We start from the raw sequence: 26892 nt of genomic DNA, 5'->3' as shown, positions 1-26892 counted from the left end.
TAACATTACCTAGCTCTCTGAACCTTTTGTAAGCTTTTCTTTTCTTCCTGACCAGATTTATTACAGCCTTTGTACACCATGGTTCCTGTACCCTACCATAACTTCCCTGTCTCATTGGAACAAACCTATGCAGAACTTCACACAAATATTCCCTGAACATTTGCCACATTTCTTCCGTACTTTTCCTTGAGAAAGTAAGCATGCAGGTACAGCAGGCAGTGAAGAAAGCTAATGGCATGTTGGCCTTCATAACAAGGGGAATTGAGTATTGGAGCAAAGAGGTCCTTCTGCAGTTGTACAGGGCCCTGGTGAGACCATACCTGGAGTATTGTGTTCAGTTTTGGTCTCCAAATTTGAGGAAGGACATTCTTGCTATTGAGTGAATGCAGCGTAGGTTCACGAGGTTAATTCCCGGGATGGCGGGACTGTTATATGTTGAAAGATTGGAGCGACTGGGCTTATATACACTGGAATTTAGAAAGATGAGAGGGGATCTGATTGAAATATACAAGATTATTAAGGGATTAGACAAGCTAGAGGCAGGAAACATGTTCCCAATGTTGGGGGAGTTCAGAACCAAAGGCCACAGTTTAAGAATAAGGGGTTGGCCATTTAGAATGGAGTTGAGGAAAAACTTTTTCACCCAGAGAGTTGTGGATCTGTGGAATGCTCTGCCTCAGAAGGCAGTGGAGGCCAATTCTGTGGATGCTTTCAAAAAACAGTTAGATGGAGCTCTTAAAGATAGCAGAGTCAAGGGATATGGGGAGAAGGCAGGAACGGGGTACTGATCATGGATGATCAGCCATGATCACAGAGAATGGCGGTGCTGGCTCGAAGGGCCGAAGGACCTACTCCTGCACCTATTGTCTATTGTCTAACATCTGTTTCCAATTTAAGCTTCCAATTTCTTGCCTGATAGCCTCTTAATTCCCCTTACTCCAATTAAACACTTTTCTAACTTGTTTCTTCCTAGCTCTCGCCAATGCTATGGTAAAGGAGATAGAATTATGAATTATCTCCAAAATGCTCTTCCGCTGTGAGATCGGACCCCTGACCAGGTTTATTTCCCAATACCAAATCAAGTACAGCCTCTCCTCTTGTAGGCTTATCTACATATTGTGTCATGAAGCCTTCCTGAACACACCTAACAAACTCCACCCTATCTAAACCCCTTGCTCTAAGGAGATGCCAATTTATATTTGGGAAATTAAAATCTCCCATCACAACAACTGTGTTATTATTACACCTTCCTAGGATCTGTTTCCCCATCTGCTCCCCAGTATCTCTGTTACTATTGGGCAGCCTGTGAAAAACACCCGGTAAAGTTATTGACCCCTTCCTGTTACTAATCTCCACCCTCAGAGACTCCATAGACAATCCCTCATGTCGTTCACCTTTTCTGCAGACGTGACACTATCTCTGATCGACAGTGCCACGCCCCCACCTCTTTTGCCTTCCTCCCTGTCCTTTCTGAAACATCTAAATCCGGGCACTTGAAGTAACCATTCCTGTCGGTAAATTGATCATAGGGAACAAAGACATGGCAGACCAATTGAATAACTACTTTGGTTCTGTCTTCACTAAGGAGGACATAAATAATCTTCCGGAAATAGTAGGGGACGAGGGTCTGAGATGGAGGAACTGAGGGAAATACATGTTAGTAGGGAAGTGGTGTTAGGTAAATTGAAGGGATTAAAGGCAGATAAATCCCCATGGCCAGATGATCTGCATCCCAGAGTGCTTAAGGAAGTAGCCCAAGAAATAGTGGATGGATTAGTGATAATTTTTCAAAACTCCGTAGATTCTGGATTAGATCCTGAGGATTGGAGGGTGGCTAATGTAACCCCACTTTTTAAAAAAGGAGGGAGAGAGAAACCGGGGAATTATAAACCGGTTCGTCTGACATCGGTGGTGGGGAAAATACTAGAGTCGGTTATCAAAGATGTGATAACAGCACATTTGGAAAGAGGTGAAATCATCGGACAAAGTCAGCATGGATTTGTGAAAGGAAAATCATGTCTGACGAATCTTATAGAATTTTTTGAAGATGTAACTAGTAGAATGGATAAGGGAGAGCCAGTGGATGTGGTATATTTAGATTTTCAAAAGGCTTCTGACAAGGTCCCAAACAGGAGATTAGTGTGCAAACTTAAAGCACACAGTATTGGGGGTATGGTATTGATATGGATAAAGAATTGGTTGGCAGACAGGAAGCAAAGAGTGGGAGTAAACGAGACCTTTTCAGAATGGCAGGCAGTGACTAGTGGGGTACCGCAAGGCTCAGTGCTGGGACCCCAGTTGTTTACAATATATATTAATGATTTAGATGAGGGAATTAAATGCAGCATCTCCAAGTCTGCGGATGGCACGAAGCTGGGCGGCGGTGTTAGCTGTAAGGAGGATGCTAAGAGGATGCAGGGTGACTTGGATAGGTTAGGTGAGTGGGCAAATTCATGGCAGATGCAATTTAATGTGGATAAATGTGAGATTATCCACTTTGGTTGCAAGAACAGGAAAACATTATTATCTGAACGGTGACCGATTAAGAAAAGGGGAGATGCAACGAGACCTGGGTGTCATTGTACACCAGTCATTGAAGGTGGGCATGCAGGTACAGCAGGCGGTGAAAAAGGCAAATGGTATGTTGACATTCATGGCAAAAGATTTGATTAGAGGAGCAGGGAGGTTCTACTGCAGTTGTACAAGGCCTTGGTGAGACCACACCTAGAATATTGTGTGCAGTTTTGGTCCCCTAATCTGAGGAGAGACATTCATGTCATAGAGGGAGTACAAAGAAGGTTCACCAGATTGATTCCTGGGATGGCAGGACTTTCATATGAAGAAAGACTGGATCAACTAGGCTTATACTCACTGGAATTTAGAAGATTGAGGGGGGATCTTATTGAAACGTATAAAATTCTAAAGGGATTGGACAGGCTAGATGCAGGAAGATTGTTTCCGATGTTGGGGAAGTCCAGAACGAGGGGTCACAGTTTAAGGATAAAGGGGAAGCCTTTTAGGACCGAGGTGAGGAAGAACCTCTTCACATAGAGAGTGGTGAATCTGTGGAATTCTCTGCCACAGGAAACAGTTGAGGCCGGTTCATTGGCTATATTTAAGAGGAAGTTAGATATGGCTCTTGTGGATAAAGGGATCAGGGTTCTGAGTTGGATGATCAGCCATGATCATACTGAATGGCGGTGCAGGATCGAAGGGCAGAAGGGCCTACTCCTGCACCTATTTGCTATGTTTCTGCCCCTGAGCCATTCAAGTCTCTGTAATGGCCACCACATCATATCTCCAAGTACTGATTCACACTCTAAGCTCATCCGCTTTGTTCACAACACTCCTTGCTTTAAAATAGATACATCTCAAACCTTCGGTCTGAGCGTGTCCCTTCTCCATCACTTACCTATCCTCCCTCACACGTTGCCTCTTATCTTTCTCTATTTGAGAGCCAGACGCCACTTCCCCAGTCTCTTCAGTTTGGCACCTGAGAACATTTCTATCACATACAAACCTTTGATTTCTGTCCACACAGGCAGTCCTCGCATGACCTTTATCCTCCTCCACCTCATCATCTGCTCTAACACTCTGGTACCCCTCCCCCTACAAATCTAGTTTAACCCCCCCCCCCCCCCGCCCCCGGACCAGCACTAGCTAACCTACTCACAAGGATGTTAGTCACCTTCCAGTTCAGGTGTAAACCAACCCATTGGCACCAGGAGCAATCCTGAGATTGCAACTCTGGAGGTCCTGTCCTTCAACTTTGCACCTAACTCCCTAAACTCTTTTTGTATTACATTTGATATTGTATTACATTAGATTGTATTACAATAAACATGAAAGGAGCTGATATGTTATCACTCATTTTAAAGAAACCTATTTGGGTGAAACTGAGGCTAAGCAATTTTCCATAATATCATGCTGTGTGTTACATACACAAGCAGTCAGAGTATCATATCCAATAAGCAGTTTTCCTAGAAACCAATTCATTATGAAAAATTGCAAAAGTTGAAGAGAAAATAATTTTGATCATGTTTTCATCTGTATGTTATTTCCCTTTAGATGATTAAGAAATTAGAATTTCAGGACATCTATTGCCATTCTAGTTTTTTACCTATATCATGGGTATTTGACACATAGTGATATTTATAAATAAGGGAAATGTATTATATTGTGTTACGTTAATAGATTTGTCTTGTATGTTTTGAATTGTAATAAGTTTGTTATATAGTGTTTTTACTTTAGTATGACTCCAATTTCTCAGTTAACCTGTAAGAAAAATATGATAGAAATAGACTGAGACATAATATGTTCAAAACTCCATAGGTTCATTATTTCAGTTTCAAAGGTTGGAAGCAAAATTAATTCTGTTTTTTTGTTCTATGGAACAACTATTTCAATTTAACATTTGTTGACATTTAACTCTGCTATTACTTAAGAATGAAAGAGATTTTGGTCCCAGTTAAGCAGTGATGCTATTAATTCTCGTGTCAGCCTGCTATTGAAAGAAAACTGTTATGAAAGCTTACTGATACAGTACTTGTCCAGGAAGTAGAGAGCAAACCGTTCTTCTTACATATATGCATAATTTATTTTCCTGTTACCTCTTCCTTTTTTGATACATTTGCCAATATATGCTGCGGACAGCTTGCAATCATGAAGAATATAATCTTATTCAAAACTATCCTTTGGATTAAGGCCCTTGCTTGCCAAATTTGCAGCTGTCTCAATTTACCAAATGAAGGTCTGTATTGTACATAGACTTGCAGAAATATTCAAAATGTGTAATTACCATGAAAGGACTTTTTTCAATTTCTGCAGAGGACCCAGCTCAGTTTCGTGTGGTGCAAAGTTACAGCTTGCATTTTAATACACAATTTGGAAATGTATCACAAACAAAGAAATAAAACTAGACAAAAATAAATCCCTGATTGAAGTGCACAACCAAGTGCTTTAAGTGAACCAGGTAAAGGAATGAGGAAAAGGAGGAAACGGGAGGTATTCTTTCACAAAACTTCTGGTCACTCACTGGAATAAGTGCAAGAAATCATGGAAACTGATGGAAGTTGTTTATTTGCGAAATGAAAGTGTAGAAGAAATTGTAGAGTATATGACAAAATGGTGAAAGGTGAGGGGTAGAGGTAAAGAGCAACAGCCTCAGCAGTTGCATGAACATTATCTATACAAAAAAAAATTACAAACTAACATTTTGGCATTGGAAGAGTGTATACAGTGGAGCATTGCAATAAAATTATGTTAATCATAAAGGAAGGGAGTCTGTGGTTGTAATCCTGCTTGATCCAGGGCTGATAAAGATTCTTGGATGATCCCAGCAAAACTCAGGACTTCTTTTTCAAATCCACACCATCAGGGCAAAATCATGCTGGTTCTGCTTGTTTCTGGACCTCAGGCAGAGAATAAAGATGGGGACTACCCTGGTTGCGAATTAATAAGAGATTTAATGTATTTTGAGCTCTGAAGACATTGGAGAGCAGTGTGATGTCAAGTCACTGGGCAAGGATTTTCGGTGCAAGTGATACTTCAGTGAGGATTTAGAATCAGAATCAGGTTTAATATTACTGGCTTATATCATCTAATTTGTTTTGCGGCAGCAATATATTGCAAAACATAATAAAAACTATAAATTACAATAAGTAGTATATATGGAAAAAGGACAATTAAATAAGTAGTGCAAAAAGAAGGGAAAAGATACTAAGGTAATGTTCATGGGTTCATTGTCCATTCAGAAATCTGATGGCAGAGGGGAAGAAGCTGTTCCTGAAACTTTGAATGTGTATCTCATTGTGAAGTGTAATACATCCCATATATTATCTTTGTAAGAGCAATCAGTTGATATGTTGGCTAATAGAAGTGTGAAAACCATGTTTTTATTTCACATATACTAGTCATTGAGTTCCTCACTTTGTGTATCTTTGAATCACTGATTTGTTCTGCATAGTTTAGAATCCTGGCATTTTTTGTAATATTTCTCTTTTTGCCTTGCACTTTTATGTACATAGGGGATAAGTACTTAATATTTCAAGTACTTCATCCTACTCTTTACTGCAGACTTTTAAGCTACCTTTTATTCCTCAACCCCCTTTCAGCTAAGGAGTAAAACCATTAAGTGAAGCACAGATCATAAAATGTTAAAGGAAGGCTTGCAGCTGGCTTATCATCTCAAGCATAAAGGATCTGTATGCTTTTGAAACAGATACTTCTTATTGTGTATGAAGGAGACAAGTCTCAATCTTGTTAAGGTCATAAACGACGAATGAGTAAAAATTATGAGAAAAGGTGTCTGAAAGAAAGTATCAGCCATCTTAAGTGTAAAATCTTGCATGCCGATCTAGAGAATGGTGGAAGATACATTATGCTATCCATTGGTTATATTGCCATGGTAACAGATTGTTAAAAGGTTTACATTTGTAATTTGATCTGATTCACAATTGTGAATCCAATGAGCCACATGTTTGAAAAACACTAGGCAATACCAGACTGATTTTTTATAAATTATGTTTATTGCACATTCAGAGGGGCTTAGAAATAATTCTTGGTAATACCTTAATGGTAATACCCATATTTAAGAAGAAATATTATGGGGAACATAGATAGCTGTCTCAGATACTCCTAGAAGAATCTGTGCTGGATTGATGAAGGAAGATCTAACTTTCATGCTAGACTTATAGCAGGATACTAATGCAGATTTCAAACATTTCGCTTCCTCCAAAACAAGAATTGTGAATGCAGCTCAAACATTTTGTCCATGATCTCAAGAAATGGTAGTGGCTGAAACTTCTGCTTGTGCATGTTTGGTAAACAAGATCCTTGTGGCTGAGAATCCTTTGGTGTTTGAATTTAACAAAACCAAACAACCACCATTTCAGATACATTCCTTAATCTTTTGTACTAATCAATGAAAACCAAATTTAAGAGAAGATATTTATTGAATATCTTTGTGTTTTAAGCAAATCACTGGACTCCACCCAGGTAGGATCAAGATCTTAAGATCTGTATTAACCTAAAAAAAACCCAAAGCACTTCACAGTGCGTTATCAAATAGCAAGCTGAAGAATATTAGAGAATTTAAGTAGAAAATATCTGTAGATAGGAGAATGAAAAATTGCAACAAGGTAGCAGATAAATAATTATTTTCAAGAAAGATTAGCATGTATATAGCATAATTTGTAGATTTGTCCCTAAGTGCAATACATTACAGAATTAATTGGAACAAATTACAAATTAACTCTGTCAATGAAGGATTAAGTTTAAAACAAGTGATGATTTAGCATCAGGATTTTTTTTTTTGAGATTGGGTTTAAAAAATAACCTAACCAAGTTTTAATCCCGTTGACAATCTTGCAGTAAGGGTGGGCATTTCACAGACAATGTACTTTCATCATCTAGTTTCCTGTGGTTTTCACAAATTAATGGAATTAACATTTCCTTCTGTGTCCTGCATATGTTGACAAGCTGTCTGATGTAGGGAGTGCCAAGGGAACTCACAAATGAGAGTAAAAATGCTAGGAAATTGAGAAGTATCAAAACAAGACCATGTAAGGATTAAACATTCAAAGTAGGTAACAAATGTTGGTGTTTGAAAGAAAAGTGAGATGAGCTGTTGAAGGACAAAAGAGGGGAAGGAAGAATTAAAATGATTTCATTTAAAGTGAAAAAGCAAGAGAAAAGATGCATTCAATTGGAGAATGAATGTAGTTACTAAACAGAGTAGCTGTAATGGAACATAAATGAAGAATAAGCCAACAAAATGGAAACATTGAAGAACCAACTCCATGCAAGGCATTAGAGAAAAAGGACAACTAACTGCCTGTCATTTTTATTGCACTTACATTAAGCTGCATGGGTGAATTTCAATATTAATACCATTCTCGTGCTAGAAGGAAAATAGGAGGAGGTAATTAGGTTTGAAATGATTCATTTCTTCACTCAAATGCTCGTAAATGTAGAATTTTCTACCTTGAGACTACTGGTATATGAAATCAAGAGGGTAGCATGGGAACATGAAGATTAAGTAGAAAATCCGAAATGATCTATTTAAATAGATGTGCATGCTGAAAAGAAAAAATCAGTTATTCCTGCTTGTCTTTCATATACACTTCAGTAGTAATTTAGTATACTTATAGTACACACAAGAGATTCTGCGGACACTGGAAATTTTGAGTAATGTGCACAAAATGCTGGAGGAACTCAGCGAGTCAGCAGCATCTACAGTGGGAAATGAACAGTTAATGTTTCAGACTAAGAACTTTCGCCAGTTTGATGAAGGGCCTTGGCCTGAAATGTCGGCTATTCATTTCCCTCCATAGATGCTCCCTTACTACCTGAGTTCACCCAGCATTTTATGTGCATGGCTCTCAGTATGTGAAAATTTTCTAGATGTATCAAAATTGGACTCTGGCAGAGTGGAAAAAGATAGACTAGAAGGGGAAATCATAAACCTTATTGCTGGAAGTCCCAGCACATATATATGCCTGCCAGTTCATTAGGGAATTGTGAGTAGTCATCACATTTTGAAAACCTGATATTTACATGCACGGTGCTGCTTTTTGGGAGCATAACAGGGGAAGGATTTCCATGTGTAGCCCTTCCATGTTTTAATTTGATATCTAGCATGGACAGCATTTGTGGAACAGAATGTTCTGGCAGTAGAACCAGTAGTCCAGGAAACTTGTTGGAAATACACAGTTGCAATAGTTCAGATTGAGAATGGCAATGACTGTGTAAAATGACAATAGCACCTCGTATTGTTTAAACATTTTAGAATATTCCAGAGTGCTTCGTAGAGTGATACTGTAATCAAATAAAATTTGCTGTTAACTTGCATTAAAAATGCTGGCCAAAATTTTCAGGAACTTGATTAAGGGTGATTTAGGGTGGGAATTCTGGAAGTCCAGATAAAATAGCATATGGATAATAGTAAAATGTAGGACTATGTTGGAGGGAAGGGTTAGAGTAGGTTAAAAAGTTGGCATGGCATTGTAGGCTGAAGGGACTGTAATGTTTGGTGTTAAAAGCACATCTGCCATTGGTGGAATAAAGATAAAATGTAATGTGTAGGTCTCAGAAATAGAAGACTTGGAGATAAGGAGGGATGGGGTCAATGCAACGTTTTTTTTTTCATAGGCAAATGCTTATACTGTTATGCCCTATATGCTGTCCCAGTTATGTTTTGTAGCAGGTTCCTCTGAACATGCAGATGGAAAATCAATTTTGTGTACTGAAATGGGAAAATGAGTGTTCAGGAGACAGGTGGCAAAGCTTGCAGTTTTGCAGAAACTTTTCATATTTAATACCACAAAGGAGTTTCACTGCCAGGTTTTAAATATTATAATTTATTTACAGGAAGACACGTTAACGTGTTAAAGCAGAGAAGACCCCACAGACATCACTATGAAGAGATTAATGAATCTGGATTTATGATGTTGCTTCAGTCAAAGGCAGAGCAAATTTCCTATATCTTGTCAAATAGCAGCCTGATATACACATTCAGTGGAACCATGCAGTCAGAATCTTGATTAACGTCCCCACTAAAAGATAGCAGTTCTGACAATACAACACTTCCTGAATACTTCACTGAATTATCAGATTGGATTGTGCACTCAAGTTTCTGGAATAGGGCTTGAACCTATGACCTCTGACACAGAGGTGAGAGTGCCAACACAAAATCAAACTGACACGATATGTTGTTTCTAGTGTAAAGCTAACCTCAGCATTTGGGCTTTATTACTTAATTGCCACCTTAAGCTAGCCCCGGTAGCCAGACACCAGAATAGGAATGGATTGTGTGACAAGCTCTGTTGATCCTGCTGCTTTTAGTAGTTAGTCCCTCTGTTGTTCCCTTCCACTCCCTCCCTTCCACCCTCCCCACCACACACCCTCCCACTCCCATTGCTCTCTCTCTCTCCTATTGCCCTCTCTATTCCCTATTCCCCCCTCTCTATCCCGTTCCCCCTCTCTCCCATTGCCCTCTCTCACTCTCTCTCCCATTTCCCCCTCTCTCTCTTCCATTCCCCCTCTCTCTCCCCATTCCTCTCTCTCTCCCCCTTCCCTCTCTCTATTGTGCTTAAAGCAATCTTTGGAAATGCAGAAACTATCTTTCTGCAGTATATTTTCCCAAGCCTGTAGTGAGCAAAAAATCTGCTTCACAACATAAATGGATCAGAGCAGAGGGTGTATCAGCGTGCAAGGGAAACAGAATCACCTTCACATAATATAATTTTATATATTCTAAAAGTATGCTTACTTTTGTATTGCCTTAGTAGCAATGCAAGTTTCAAATATTTCATTTTCAAATCCCTCCCATAATCTCATTCTTCTTTTTCTACACTTGTGCATCATCAATTTTTTCATTCCATCATAGTAGCCATGTTCTGACCTGCCTAAGGCTCATTTCTGGAATCCCCACCTAAACAAAATTTAATCTCTCTCCTGATTATCAATCAGTCGAACCAGACTGTTGGCCAGCTAGAACCTAAGGAACTGTGGCAAAGCTAGTGCAGGCAAGGAACGGCTCTAATGTGTATTTACAGAGTACAATTAAACCCAATGTGCCACAGAATCCCACTCCTAAGTAAAAGTGCGCTGTGAAATGGCGTCAAAAATCCACTAAAAGGTGAAATACATTTTGCATTTAAAGAACTTGAAGATGGCTTGATAGTTGGTAGACTTAACTGCATTTTAAGCAAAGTATTCCACTGTAATGTGTTTATTTATAGCTCTTTGTTCCTGGTGAAGATGAAGCCATCTTTGGAAAAAGCGTGAACAAGCAAGTGTTTGAAGGCCTGACTACAGGACTGCTACAGACTTGTGCTACAGTGCTTGGTTGCTTGGCCAATCATCAGCCTGAAATCAACAGTCACCCAGGAACACCAAAAAAATCAGGGCAAGATGCAAAAAATAATCTTTCTCAAAGTGAACTCTATCACAGCAGGATACAGGATCTCATCAGGTGAGTGCAAAGGCTGGGGTGAAGTAGGAACATTATACAGCATTCTTGTCTAATTAATCATGTTTCATTAAGATTGTAGTTCCATTCCTTCTGCTTTCAGTGTATGATTTTACCATGAGGTTTGTCCTTCAGTCATTTTTACTCTGCAGGATGCTTTTGTGACGTTTGTGACCCTTGTGATATTTATTCTGAACCTACCCTATGGTCTTCCACTGATTAAGTATAGAATTTGTTTAGAATAGTCAACATTTCCTGCCCCTGCCCTTCTTATTTCAGATTTTACCAACAGCTACACAGCTTTGGATGCTTTGTCTCTGTTGGCTGCACTGTCAGTCCAGTGGGTAAATGTACAATTTTGGTCAGGATTTCTAATCCCTCTTCCTGTATATAATGCCTCTTGGAAATGTCCATTTGGATATATCAGCGGATGGAGCCAAACATTGTTTTCTTATTTTGCATTGCTTGGTCAAATAGTCTATCAATAATTCATCTGCCAGTTTCTGAAATAAAGATGAATATGATGTACTTTATGTAAATTGACCGACATTTCCACTAGGGCCACTTGGTCCTAGTGTCAAATTGCAAAATTAGTGAATCACAAAATGATTAAAACAATGAAGGGAGTCACTCAGCCTGATGGTTCTGAAGACTCTCCACATTATGATGGGGGGGGTGGGGGAGAGTTGTGTTCCCAGTAAAACATGCCATGTTGTAATGTTCCTTCATAAATCTAAACATGCAGCACATTGAATAAATAAATGTTATGTTTAATTTATGTGCTGTTATTTCCACATTAATTCTGTGGGATCAGATTTTATTCTGTAGCTAAAATTTGTGAATTCTCTCAAGTCAAAATTGTGTTGCATAAAAGACAGTGGCATGGGTTGCCTGTCCCAGCCCTATTTTAGACCCTAGTCCATGTGTTTCTAACCTGGGGTCCTCGGTTAATGGTAGGGGTTCATGGGATAAAAAAACTTGTGGACCCCTCCCCTAGTCCCATTATTTCTAGCCTTTCACATTCTTGCATTTCAGATTCTTACCCAGATCACTTGAATTCTACAGCTGAATCAGCCCCCTCGTCTTGCTGACAGTATATTTCAGACTCTCACTACTTACTGGATACTTTTGTTTCTTTTCCCAGTCTTTTATTTTTCCATTGTCTGATATGGAGTCCATTTTCCACTCTGACAAATAGACCCCATTAGTCCAATTCCAGGCAGCTTCAATGTAAACCTCAAAAGTATACTGGAGTTTATTGAACTAAAATTTTGCAATGCTTCTCCAGTTTTATAATACGTGGTATGTTTTATAAAGTGGTATTGATAGTTATAAGTGAACAATATTGCCTCAGTCTGTACAGCAGAAATAGACTCAATGAATAATCTTGGTCTTGAGAGTGATAATCTTGTTTAATTCTGAGTTTTAAATAGATGCTTTATAAATGGATATCTTTATTTGTATTTTTTATCTGAGATGTGTAAGTTTTTCCAGCTAAGAGGAAATTTTTGGACAAAAGAAGAAGTTGGATTCCTTTTGAGACTCCATTGTGATCTTTGCTCAATATTGTTTAGAGTCTTCAATGCAGGTAGTCTGAAGTAATGGATGGCAGCCGTAGCCAGGGGCATTCAGGAAGGTAGAGGTCAGAGTTCATTCAGAGTAAGCATCTGATTCTATAGTAAGGTGAGAAATGACTGAAGCAGACTCAAACAGCCTGAAGGAAGGAAATGACTGAAAACTCCAAGACCTGAAAAAGTATATGAAGTGCCAAATTCAGTCCCATTCAGACGTCATTGCAGACCTCTCAGCAATGATTTACATCATTGGATTTTACACATTTACTACCATGGTTTGGTAACAGGCATTAACATTTTTCAAGTTCTCTTTGAGATGGAGAGATAGAGGACTCCCCTCGCATTTCCACTGAAACATTTCTGCTATACTGAATCCCAGATAGGATATAACCATTCAACTATACATTACTGTTTTATTGACATTGCCGGTTTTTCTTACAAGAATAAATTCACTGACACCATGCTCTTAGCATGGAGGCAAGTTTGAAAGGAACATGGATTAGGCTATCTGTGCAGCAGCGCTACAGCACTTTCTCCAGCCTGCAATGTCATTTACTACAACTGCCTTCCGATAGTGGGATATCAGTGAATTTGCCAGTTGTTCACCTGTGGACGAGTCAGCGGATTCCCACACAACAGAAAGAAAAGCCTTCACCCTAGAGCAGGGTTCCTCAACTGGAGTTTCTGAACTTGGTACAATGCTGGCACTCATAGTGGTGGGCAGTGATCGAGTAGCCCCGTTAGCAATCTTGTTAGAGGTCTATCAGCCCAGTATGGCAGCGCACAGTAAGATAGTGTTTATTTGGTTAAGTCCATTCTCAGTTTTTGACATGAGATAGGGGAGGCTGTTGATAATTGGTGAGTGCTGTATTGCACGGAGGGGAGGATGGTAGGCTGTTAAGCGTGAAGTGCATTTTCCAAGCACTGAGTGGACTCGCCCAACCTGGGCTGTGACGTCAGCCTCTCCCTCCAGAATTACCCCTCAACTTCCCTTTGCACGCTGCCAGCTGACTTATGGAAGTGAACAAACTCTATCTTTGTTTAAATTAAATCTATTGAGCCTACCTTTAGAAAAATTACATCTCATTTTGGCCTAATTTTATTATGTTTGCCTTATGGGCTTTTAAAATTTATGAAAGGGAAAGATAGAGATTAATTTCAAGAAAGGTAAGCAAAGCTTAACTACCTTTTTTTTAAAGAATTATTGGCTGAACATTCATTCTCAACTCAAAAGAGCATTGACAATTACTTTTGGATTATTATATCTACAACTTACCGTGGGCTGTAGATATAATAATTTTTACGCAGGGGTTCCCTGAGACTTGAAGGTTACTTCAAGGGTTCCTCCAGGGCAAAAAGGTTGAAAAAAACTGCCCCGGAGGGTCTTCCAGAAAAGAAAAGGGGGACAAGGATGCAATGAATTATTAGTTCAGTAGTTTTAATAGATTTTTATTAGCGGTAAATTAATCTGAAGAGATAACTATTTAAGATGCCAACCAAGATCATTCTGTAAAGGTTTGAGCAAAGTTTATACAACAAGGTATAACAGCGAAAACAGAATATTAAAGCAATAAACAAGACCGATGCAACATACACAAAATGCTGGAGGAACTCAGCAGGTCAGGCAGCATCCATGGAAATGAACAGTCAATGTTTTCAGTCAAAACCCTTGTTCAGGACTTTCCAGTTATTAAGAAGGTTAGTATGAATTTGCGAAGAGAGAAAATCAAAGTTAATAAGTCATACATAACATTCTGAAGTATCAGATTAGTAACTATTTATATCTCTGTTTACATATCCACAAATCTAGCTATAAAATGTATCAAAAACTTCAAGCATTTAAAATTGTAATAGCTGAGGTGAACATAACTGCATCATCCACTTTGGCCAAAAACTCTGATCAATTGTAGGTAAATCTAAAAATATGCCCAGGTGCTTCAGTAAATCCTTAGCATGTTTAAATGTAGTTTTCTGCAGTATTGTTCCATTCCATTCTCAGATGTATAATTTCAGAGGCAGCATGATACCAGGTAGTTTCGGCTCATTGGGCCAGTGCTAGGGATTTCAAAAAAAAAGTAGTCAGGAAAGGTACCTATTCTTATTTTTTTATCAAACTATGTTTAATTCATGATAAAAAATATTCACAAAAACAAACAGTGAAATGCCTTTTCAGTCTTTACATTTATAGTCAATGCTTTCAGTACTGTTCTATGACATACCTATACTCTAGTAACACTGCTGCCACCCGTGGCTCTCTAGAGGGATACACAACAACAATAATTGAGGGGTCCTTTGCTCAGCCCAGCCTCACCCTCCAGTAGCAGAAGAATCCTATACTCCTCCTACAATGACTTGGGAAGGTAAGTTTCAGGAAGGCAGGAGAAGGCCAGGCGGGCTATAATTACCCATGTCTTCACCTTTTAAAATAAATTGATTGCTAACACTTGTTGTCATTAATGAAGATGGGTGCCAGCAGGTTTCCAGAATGTTAAAACAATAGCCTGGAAAGTGTTAGCTGGACAAACAATTCTGAAAAGTTTGTACTCGTGAGCAATAATTGGATAAGTGTGAAAAGAACATATAAAATAAAGGTGGGAGGTCTGCTGATTGATTGGGACTGTACTGTGAAGGTGTCAGGTGGACTGAACTTGGTTAATGCCAGAGGCACAGTAAGCTGAGACATGGCATTACAGGGGATGGGCAAAACGTAGAATTGCTTTAGAAACTGACAAGGTACAGATGCAATTAGCAGTGATTTGTTGAAGTCTCTAGGGCAATGAGAAAATGTAGATGCACTTGGTCACAAATCGACAAATTAGAAGAGGTATAATGACAAGCCTGTCTGGAAAGGCTACCTCCTAGGGGGTTTTCAGGTCCAAATTACAGAGCAGTGTTTTGCAATAAGTGACCAGGCTAGTGGATGGGGAGAAAAAGAATGTCCTTTGTAAAAGATAAACTGTTCTTCTAGTAATTTCAAAATTGATTTGTCATCTTTGTTAACCAAACTGCTTTTTAATTCAATCCAAGTTTGTTTATTATCATTTTTCAGTACTCGATTTGAAAGGAGAACTAAATGCTTGTTACTTTGGCTCTGATGCAGTGTATAAAAAATACAATAAATATAAATATAAAAGCAATCTGTAAAACACATTGTACAAGTAACTTGAATGTGGCCTTACATACATACATAATATATCTTTGGCCCTCCTTCCACCTTCCAGAAGTTATATATCCCCTGAGATACCTTGGTGATGTGGTGACACTGTTCAGAAGCCACAACAGTAAGTGTCAATAAGGTAGTCAACAGCTGATGAGCATCAGATCCACTCCTCAGCAAACATTCTCAATACACAATGTCCTGCAGGAAATCACTGGAAGCAGGGGTAACCCCTGGTTGAATTATTTACCCTCATTAATCCAAAGCTATTGTTTTACAAGTTATCCCTATCTCTTCCACCCCAACCAAACATAAGCTAATAGAGTGAAATTTTCTGTCAATTTGTATTACATGCAAACATTCTGTTTGCTCTAGGGGCAGCTTGGTGGCAAAGCAGTTAGCATTACACTTTACAGCACCAGTGACCCGGGCTTCAATTTCTACTGCTGCTTGTAAGGAGTTTGTACGTTCTCCACGTGATCGTGTGGGCTTCCTCCCTGTTCCAAAGACATTTGGGTTAATTGGTCACATGGCTGTAATTGGGTGGCTTGAGTTCATTGGGCTGAAAGGACCTGTTACTGTGCTGTATCTTTTTAAAAAAATTCCACTCCTCCTCAAATGTTTAGTTCATGTAGAGTTATGTTATAGAAGCAAAGGTTGGTTTTCTCAGTCATCGTCAGGTTCACAAACAACACAGTGTAGTGGTAACAGATTAGATCCATTACCTTTCCAGACTTTATGTACGTGGCATATTAAATAAAATTCCCAGCTGTATTTCTAGCTGGCCTGAAAGGGTACTCTATGATTGGTATTGTCAGCACCAGCTGTTTTATTGGAATCAACACCACATTACTCATGGCACACGCAGTGTTTTTGTGAAAAGCTGGACTGAAATTCCTTCTGAATCTAAAGATGTTGTCTTCAAGCCCCACTCCATGGCAAGAGCATGTACAGGCTGTCACACTAATGTAGGCAGCCTGAAAGAAAGAGGCAGGAAGGATAGAAAAATTGACAATCCTGGTGTTTGACAAGTGTTTGCTCTGATGGTTCAGATGGATGCAGGGTATCCTGCAGTGGTGATAAAGACTATGAATTGGAAAGCCTCCATCTTCATTCAACCAACTCCACCATTCATGATTCCCTGGAGAGAAGAAAAATGAGGAAAGAATTGATAGAGGAATATGAAATTTTGAGGGGTATAGGTAGAGTAAATGCAAGCAGTCTTTTTCCGCTGAAGTTGGGTGAGACTAGAACTAGAGGTCATGGGTTAAGGATGAAAGGTCAAATGTTTAAGAGCAACATGAGAGGAAACTTCTTCATTCAGAGCATAGTGTGAATGTGAGCTGCCAGTGGAAGTGGTGGTTGTGGGTTCAATTTCAATATTTGAAAGAAGTTTGGATGTGCATGGATGAGAAAGGTATGGAGGGCCAAGGTTCAGGTATAGGTCAGTGGGACTAAGCAGAATAATAGCTTGGCATAGACTAAATCAGCCATAAGGCCTCTTGCTGTGTTGTAGTGCTGTGTGACTCTTGCTATATATGTGACATAGCTGCATCATGTTCATTATCTTTTTATTACACTTGGGCATTACCTGCATTAAAAGCTCTGTATAAACCAAAAGTGTTATCCCTTCTGAGAAATAAGATACAGTATCTAGAAATTGAGTGACTTGTTTTGGAGTTCTGTGCATGTGTGGGTTGTAGCAGCATCTCCAATTGAATCACCCGTTTAAAAATAATGTGAAATTGGCAAAAGCACATTAGGACTGTAGCACAAACTCTGAAGCAGTTCCTATAGAGAGCTGCTTGAGAAGCTCACAACTGCTCTGTCATTACTGCACTGATTACTATGACAGCCACAGAACAGCTGCTGCAAAACTTGATGGGGAATGTAGCAGAAAGGGGGAATTGCCAATATTCTCTGTGTATATACACCACTTCCATCCTGACATGTGGGTTGTGCAATTAAGCCCTTTGCCAAGTGCAATTCCATGCCAAAGAAAGACAGTGATCAAGGCAGCAGAGATTACGGCATACAGTGCTGATGTGATTGGTGTAAAGAAGCTATGAACGGTGAGGGAAGTGCCAATGGTACAGTCATCCTTATCCTGAGCATTTAAAACCAAGATTGGCAGACATGGTGACCATAACTGTGAATTTTAGGCTCATTGTTTATATCTGTGTAAAGTGCTCCATTTTATCTAAGTGTTCAATGTAGAAATAGTCCCCAGAGGTTTCAATTGATGCCAGCAATGGCACAACTGAAAGCAGGAGGCTTCAGATGTGCTGAAGTGAATTACTCACATTTGTACCTCGGTGAATTTCACCAGAAGTAAAATTGCAAGTGCATTCTATGTTGGGTACTATTGCTTTTATTCTCAATTTTTTTCCCTGATAAATGGCTGTTAATGGATCCAATTTCTACTCGTGAAAGGTGAAGACAGTGTAAAATGAGAAGAGGGATAAAAGGCACAGCAGGCTGCACAAAGAATTCACTGTAGTCTTGTGACATTGAGTTTGGGATGGGATTAAACCAGGGTATTGACATCAGATCTTTCATTAATTCAGATTTATCTCTTATTTTGAACGTTTTTTTTTCTCTGTCTAGTCCAAATACCTAGAGTTTACCTATAAATGTTTTTAAATGTTTGTCATGCCATTACTTTCTCTTGAGGTAAGATTATGGTGTCAAGGGCAATACGCACAATTTTCTCCAATTTATTGTCATTAGCTGGAATGTGTATAGTAGCTTGATTTTCTGACCAGGAGTTGGCTGGTTTATGTTGGTTCTTTAAATTCAATTTGCTAGACTAAGGCAAGCTACATTCTCAGATTCTTGTCTTGCATGTCTTATATTTCCATGGATTCAGGGGAAGGCCGGTATTGTTTTCCTTTGGAGCATCACATTACAATTTAATGAGAGCAGCCTCCTTTTTTTTACAAGACATTAAAATAGTTTCTTCCTGAGTACCAATTTTCTCCCTAATAAATCGGCATATTTACCGTATGTGAACATGTTTGACCAGAGACATTGTCAAGGCCACTTCTCTCGGAGCATTTCTACTCTATGGGAAAGACCAAATGCAAAGCTAAGTTAATGTTTTACTGCAGCATTCTGTCCTTAATTTCATATTTACGTGATAAATCCTGTTCCATATTTACAATAGAAAACTCATTCAACATAGAACATTACATCAGAGTGCAGGCCCTTCAGCTCATGATGTTGTGCCAACCTTTTACCCTACTCCAAGATAAATCTAACCAGTCCCTCCTACATAACCCACCATTTTTCTATCATCCATATGCCTATCTAAGAGACTTTTAAATATCCCTAACATATCTGCCTCCGCTGCCCATGGCAGTGCATTCCATGCACCCATCACTCTGTTTTTTAAAAAAAAAACTACATCTGACATTTTTCCTCCACTTTCATCCAATCATCATAAAATTATAAAAACACAAAATGCGGCAGAACTCAGCAGGCCAGACAGCATCTATGGGAGGAGGTAGTGACGAAGTTTCGGGCTAAAACCCTTCATCAGGAGTGAAGTAACATGGGATGGTCAAAGGGGGATAAGAAGTGTAGGGAGGGATAAAGTAGAGAGCTAGGAAGTGATAGGCCGGAGGGAAATGGGCTAGGGGAAGGTGAAGAATTATGGAAAATAAAAGGGAAAGAAAGGTAGGGCTGGGGGGGAGATAATAGTGAGGGGGGAAAAAGAGAGAGAAAGAGAACCAGACTAAAATAATAGATAGGGATGGGAGTAAGGGGGGGGGCAGGGGTATAAACGGAGGTCTGTGAGTTGGATGTTCATGCCGGCAGGTAGGAGGCTACCTAGGCAGGAGATAAGGTATTGCTCCATCGACCTGCGTGTGGCCTCATCTTGGCAGTAGAGGAGGCCATGGACAGACATGTCGGAGTGGGAGTGGTCTGTGGAATTGAAGTGTGTGGCCACAGGGAGATCCCACCACTGCTAGAGGACTGAGCGCCAGTGTTCGGTGAAACGGTCTCCCAGTCTGCAGCGGGTCTCCCCAGCGTATAAATGGCCACATCGGGAGCACCGGATTCAGTATATCACCCCAGTTGACTCGCAGGTGAAGTGGTGCCTCACCTGAAAGGACTGTCTGGGGCCTGGGATGGTGGTGAGGGAAGAAGTGTGGGGGCAGTTGTAGCACTTCTTCTGTTTGCAGGGATGAGTGCACAGCGGGAGGTCAGTGGGGAGGGATGGGGGGGATGAATGGACAAGGGAGTCGCGTAGGGAGCAATCCCTGCGGAAAGCCGAGAGTGGGGTGGAGGGGAAGATGTGGCTGGTATTGAGATCACATAGGAGGTGGTGGAAGTTGCAGAGGATTATACTTTGGATCTGTAGGCTGGTAGGGTGATAGGGTGATAGGGTGAGGACCAGGGGGACTCTATCCCTGGTGGGCTGGCGGGGGGATGGGGTGAGGGCAGAGATGCATGAAATACGGGAGACACGATGGAGGGCAGAGTTGATAGTGGACGAAGGGAAGCCCCTTTCTTTAAGAAAGGAAGACATCTCCTTTGACCTAGAATGAAAGGCCTCATCCTGAGAGCAGATGCGGCGGAGGAATTGAGAGAAAGAGATAGGGATATCTCTTTGCTACACCTGCCCCTTCACTTCTTCCCTCACCACCATCCCAGGCCCCAGACAGTACTTTCAGGTGAGGCACCACTTCACCTGCGAGTCAACTGGGTTGATATACTGTATCAGGTGCTCCCGATGTGGCCATTTATACATTGAGGAGACCCGCCGCAGACTGGGAGACTGTTTCGCCGAACACTGGCGCTCAGTCCTCCAGCAGTGGTGGGATCTCCCTGTGGCCACACACTTCAATTCCACAGACCACTCCCACTCTGACATGTCTGTCCATGGCCTCCTCTACCGTCAAGATGAGTCCACACACAGGTCAGTGGATCAATACCTTATCTCCCGCCTAGGTAGCCTCCTACTTGCCAGCATGAACATCCAATTCACAGACCTCTGTTGATACCCCTGTCTCCCCTTACCCCCATCTCTATCTATTATTTTAGTCTGGTTCTCTTCCTCTCTCTTTTTCCCCCCTCACTATTATCTCCCCCCAGCCCTACCTTTCTTTCTCTTTTATTTCCCATAATTCTCCACCTTCCCCCTAGCCCATTTCCCTCCAGCCTATCATTTCCTAGCTCTCTACCTTATCCCTCCCCCCTCGACCATCCCATGTTACTTCACTCCTGATGAAGGGTTTCAGCCCGAAACGTCGTCACTACTTCCTCCCATAGATGCTGTCTGGCCTGCTGAGTTTTGCCAGCATTTTGTGTTTTTATTTATCTCCAGCATCTGCAGATTCACTCGTGTGATCATAAAATTATGCTCTCTTGAATTAGCAATTTCCTCACTGTAAAAAGTAATTGCTGTCCACTGTATACCTCTTAGTATTTTATACACTTCTATCAAGTCACCTCTCTTCCTCTTTTGCTCCAAAGAAAAAAACCGTAGCTCACTCAGCCTATCCTCAAAAGCCATGATGTCCAACCAAGCAGCATCCTGGAAAATCACCTCTGCACCCTTTCTAAAGCTTTCACATCCTTTCTGTAATGAGGGGACCACGCTACTCCAAGTATTCCTTTATAAACCTGTCTTGCTGTTAATTGCACCCTCCCAGTATTATATTGGTACTGTCCATTTAAGGATAGTTAGGGAATTTAGATTGAAAGATGCTAGACAGACTTGAGGTTTTTGTATGTTAGTTAACTCTATATGCTAATATAGATTAGCCCACAGAAAATTCTGCAGTAATTCAGCAGATCAGGCAACATCTATGGGGAGCAATAAATCAGAACTTCTGACATGAGATGTTGGCTATTTATTCCTTCCCCATAGATGCTGCCTGACCTGCTAAGTTTCTCCAGCATTTTGTGTGTATTACTGTAGACTTAAAGCACCTGCAGAATCTATTGTGTTTGTGCTAATGTAGATTTTCTTATCATTCTTAGCTATGTGGTGTACACTGGACTTGCTGATAAGCTATACGGCTGTTTCCTCTCCATACAAGGACCTGTCGATGAACAACCTAAAATTGCTTCCTTTCTCCAAAACACTACAGCCCTGCTGCACAATATGTGTCGTCTTTGCTTCAATATTGTTAATCGGTAAGTGTTTAAGCAATGCATTTCTGCGTCTGACTCAACTACAGTGCACCATGTGAACACTTCAAAGCTGTAAATTCTTTGAAAATAATTCCTTGTCAATGTATTTTTAACTTTTCATTTCTTGACCTAGCTTAAAATTGCTGCTAAATGCAAGAAATCTAGGTTCCTGCATTACTTTTCCATGGCGTGGTACTATTGGGTGGTGGGGTAGAGATCTGTCTTTACCAAAGGAGGGGTAAGGTACTTCTTCCCTCCGCTAGCTTGCAGGTCACTATTGGGCAAAGTGAAGCACCTGCTTAGCAACAACACCAACCCCCTGTATGAGCAGTTGGTGCATATCACAAGGCCTGGTTATGCAACTAATAATGCCAGGCAAACAATCTCTGAAGAGTATTGATGGTGGCTGGAGTCACCAGTCTTGTAAAAACACTGACCAGAAGGCAATGGCAAACCACTTCTGTAGAAAAGAAATTGAGAAGAACAATCGTGGTCATGTAAAGACCATGATCACCCACGTCAGGTGACATAGAATAGTACAACATATTACAGGCCCTTCGGCCCACAATGTTGTGCCGACCCTCAAACCCTGCCTCCCATATAACACCCCACCTTAAATTCCTCCATGGGACGTAATGAAAGCAATGAAACTATGTTATTAAATTGCTCATTTATTTTACACAGCCCTACAACTGACCTGATAGTGTGGATTTAAATCCTATCAAAGCAGTTGCAGAACATAATAAACAAATCTAGAATAAATATGAGATTTTGCAGATGCTAGAAATCCAGAGCAACAAACATATAATGCTGGAGGAACTCAGCAGGTCAGGCAGCGTCTATGAAAAGGAATAAACAGTCGATGTTTCAGGTGGAAACCCTTCATCAGGACTGGAACGGAAAGGAGAAGAAGTCAGAATAAGAAGGTGGGAGGAAGGAGAATGAAAGAGAACTAAAAGGGAGGAGGGAATCTAGAATAAGAACTTAATTGCAGATAGGAGAAGCTGAAGATGTACTAATGAATGTGTAGTGTTTTAAATACTTGCAGTACACCAATGATCTGTTTAATTATATGTTAAACTGTCCATTGGATTGATGGTTGAGTGAAACTTACTTAGCCTGCACTCCATTGGAGGGACAGCAGTCGTGGTTGTATAAGAATTAGCTGGGTTTTTTCATGAAGTAAAAGTGACTCTGCATTAATTAGCAAAAGATAAGCAGGGATGATCAACAGTTCTAAAAGAACTTAAAAGCAGAAAAGTTTCTTCTGCAACTCTATGGTTTAGGAGACTCTAATAGAATACATATTCACAACCAAAGCAAGAGTATGTGCTGTCAGTTCTTGCTAAATGATTTTATTGTTAAGTGAACACATGAAGTCAGAGTTTGTAAGCAGTCAGGCAATCTTTGAAATCTTATAGCAGTGATGTGGAATGGAATACAGAAAAGGTGAAGAAACTGTGGAGGTAGAGCCAGCGGGGCATAGGAAACCATGGCCACAACTGGAAGCAGCGAAGGCAGTTTGGCCTAAAAGAAAGACAGAGTTATTCTGAGTATTTTAACAATGTACTTGACCCTGTCTCACATCCTCCTCCCTCTCTTCCCCTCTCCCCCTCCCCCTCCCTCACCTTCCGTTACCTCACTCATCCCTTCTACCCCATTCACTCTCCCCACTCCCCATCCCCTCTTTCCCCTCACCCTTCTTTCCCTCTCTTCCCACCCTTTCCCTCTCTCCACCTGATCAATCTTGGTTACCACTGCATCACAGACATTCCCCTTCCACCAATAAACACACACTTCTTTTCTCACTTTGCTAGTTTTAATTATGAATCGTTGACTGTAATGTTTTCATTGCTCTCTCTTTCTCTCTACAGATGTTGCCAGACTTGCTCAGTGTCTTAGCATTTTGTTTTCATATTTCTAATATCTGTAGTTTCTCTCCTTTTCGTATTACTGTGATTGACTTCTGTTGTCCTTTCCAGCAACTACAGTGGGAAAGTACTACTTATTTTAAGGTTGCTTTGGACTAATCTAAAGTTTTGAATGATACTGTTTAAAAAAAATTTATTTCATATATACTATAAATCTGATTCCACAATGGATTCATTGTTACAAATAAGTTTTTCATTGCGCCTGTGCATATGACAATAAATTTGACTTTGACGTATCCTTCCTGCACTTAGTACAACAAATTGCGTTAACAAAATTAAATCTCCGTTTGAAGCTCATCAAACAACTCAGACATGTTAGTCTGTAGCAGAGCGTGTAGAAGTGACATAAAGCGTGACCCCTCATCCATAGTGACTCCTGTGGAAGCAGCTGTCTGTCAACTGACATTTCAAGTGACATGGGTGATGCTCGGTAAGGTCAAGGCTGCTAAAGAAAGGGAATTCGGCATTTGAGCAGTTTACCAAGCTTTTCAGCTTCTATCTTTTTTCCATGCTAACTAAAGCATTTTTATAACATTTGATTTATCTGTTACTTGATCTTTGGTAAAAAGGGTTTATATTCGTCCTTTTACAATAGAAATAGTCAATTGGGTCACCAGGTGAGAATCTGTTTACTTGCGGAGATATACCCCATGGTTCCTACACCTGATTGATAGTCAGAGCCCCTAGTAAAAAGCACAACCAAAGTAGTCAAGAGGTGCAGAAACTAAACCAACGTTTAAGAATTGATGATTGAGGGAAGAAAAGGAGAGTAAAGTGGCTAGATTGCTTTACACTCAAATTAAACTGCAGCAATTGAGGTGAACATGATATTACCTGTGTGGAAGTTGAATGTACTTCAGAGCATGCCCCAGTCAAGCAACAATATGTAGAGTCTGTCCATAGAAAGTTAAAACCACTTCACAAACTGATCCATTACTGACTAGAGGGGAAATGAGTACAATATTATTAAGTTCAGAATTGTTGCAGTGAAACACACTGCAAATTGGTGGAATTTTCAAAAGAGAAAATAAACCAATTTCGAACAGATGAGAAAGAGCAGGGTGAATAGAGCTGGGTTTATATATTTCTTTCAAGGAGAAATATGGTGTTGGAAGATGTATCCAGTCTCAGTATCTTAATGCATTGGCACATCAACGTTTACACCCTAATAAGTTATCCTGTAATCTTGACAGATCGCACAACATATTTGAGAACAAAAGGCATGACCCAACAGGACTATCCGCAGTTTTGCAGTCTACTGAGCTAGTGGGCGTTCTCAACATGCTTTACTGCATCCTCCTTCATGGTACGGTTCCTGACCACAACACCTCCCCACCAGTTGAAACCTACCCACAACATATCATTCAAGTTGCGATCCAGAGTCTTCGCTTCTTAAACAGCTTTGCATTTTTGGATCTTCCCACTTTTCAGGTGAGAGGACCCTCATCATTGTCAATCAAGACAAACAATTAAAACTGTTTTGGATTCTCTAATATGGTCCCTCTCTTAAATAAGTGTACGTGCCTGTGGAGGAGTTTGAACTTTTTAAAAATGCAAGATTAATTTAGTGATCTAGTTTAGTCAAACTCTTTACTTCAGTTGAGTTACACTCAGTGGCCACTTTATTAGGTGCACCTGTACGCCGCCTTATTAGTGCAGATATCTAATCAGTCAATCATGTGGCAGCAACTCAATGCATGAGATCATGCAGACATGATTAAGAGGTTCAGTTGTTGATTAGACCAAATATCAAAATGGGGAAGAAATGTGATCTAAGTGACTTTTGATTGTGGAATGATTGTCGGTGCCAGACAGGATGGTTTGGGTATCTCAGAAACTGCTGATCTCCTGGGATTTTCACAGACAACAATCTCTCAAGTTCACAGAGAATAGTGCAAAAAACAAACAAAAAAAAATCTAGTGAGTGGCAGTCTGTGACGAAAACACCTTGTTAATGAGAGAGGTCAGAGGAGAATGGCCAGACTGGTTCAAGCTGACAGGAAGGTTCCGGTAACTCAGATAACCACACATTATAATAATAGTGTGTAGAAGAGCTTTTCTGAATGCACAACACGTCGAACCTTGAAGTGGATGGGCTACAGCAGCAGAAGATCACACCAGTTCCAAGATGTACCTAATAAACTGACTACTGAGTGTATTTATTAACTAATTGCAAAACATAAATTCTTAGAGGGATGGATATGGTATACATGGGAGATTTTTTTCTCAGTCTAGGACTGAGGGTCATAATCTCAAAATAAGTGGTGGCCGTTCAAAATTAAAATGAGAAATGTTCTTATTCAAGAGATGGTAAATCCATGGGATTCTTGATACTGACATCGGTGGTGGCAAAAATGCTAGAGTCAGTTATCAAAGATGTGATAACAGCACATTTGGAAAGAGGTGAAATCATCGGACAAAGTCAGCATGGATTTGTGAAAGGAAAATCATGTCTGACGAATCTTATAGAATTTTTTGAAGATGTAACTAGTAGAGTGAATAGGGGAGAGCCAGTGGATGTGGTATATTTAGATTTTCAAAAGGCTTTTAACAAGGTCTCACACAGGAGATTAGTGTGCAAACTTAAAGCACATGGTATTGGGGGTATGGTATTGATGTGGATAGAGAATTGGTTGGCAGACAGGAAGCAAAGAGTGGGAGTAAACGGGACCTTTTCAGAATGGCAGGCAGTGACTAGTGGGGTACCGCAAGGCTCAGAGCTGGGATCCCAGTTGTTTACAATATATATTAATGATTTAGACGAGGGAATTAAATGCAGCACCTCCAAGTTTGCGGATGACACAAAGCTGGGCAGCGGTGTTAGCTGTGAGGAGGATGCGAAGAGGATGCAGGGTGACTTGGATAGGTTAGGTGAGTGGGCAAATTCATGGCAGATGCAATTTAATGTGGATAAATGTGAGGTTATCCACTTTGATTGCAAGAACAGGAAAACAGATTATTATCTGAACAGTGGCCAATTAGGAAAAGGGGAGATGCAACGAGACCTGGGTGTCATTGTACACCAGTCATTGAAGGTGGGCATGCAGATACAGCAGGTGGTGAAAAAGGCAAATGGTATGTTGGCATTCATAGCAAAAGGATTTGAGTACAGGA

General features: G+C 40.3%; 1 protein-coding gene across 2 annotated transcripts in view; it reads left to right on the top strand.

Annotated features, from left to right (window-relative positions):
• The window catches only part of scaper (S-phase cyclin A-associated protein in the ER), a 325667-nt gene that overhangs the window by 258888 nt on the left and 39887 nt on the right, over positions 1–26892 (top strand). For both annotated transcript variants that reach the window (XM_059946644.1, XM_059946645.1), the window contains 3 exons: positions 10743–10975; positions 21695–21850; positions 24972–25209. In XM_059946644.1, coding sequence (XP_059802627.1) covers positions 10743–10975; positions 21695–21850; positions 24972–25209 — 627 coding nt within the window. The remainder of the gene's footprint in view (positions 1–10742; positions 10976–21694; positions 21851–24971; positions 25210–26892) is intronic.

The sequence above is a fragment of the Hypanus sabinus genome, chromosome 21 (assembly GCF_030144855.1).
Source record: "Hypanus sabinus isolate sHypSab1 chromosome 21, sHypSab1.hap1, whole genome shotgun sequence".
In the NCBI taxonomy this organism is placed as follows: Eukaryota; Metazoa; Chordata; class Chondrichthyes; order Myliobatiformes; family Dasyatidae; genus Hypanus; species Hypanus sabinus.
This window is presented reverse-complemented; position numbering and strand designations above follow the sequence as displayed.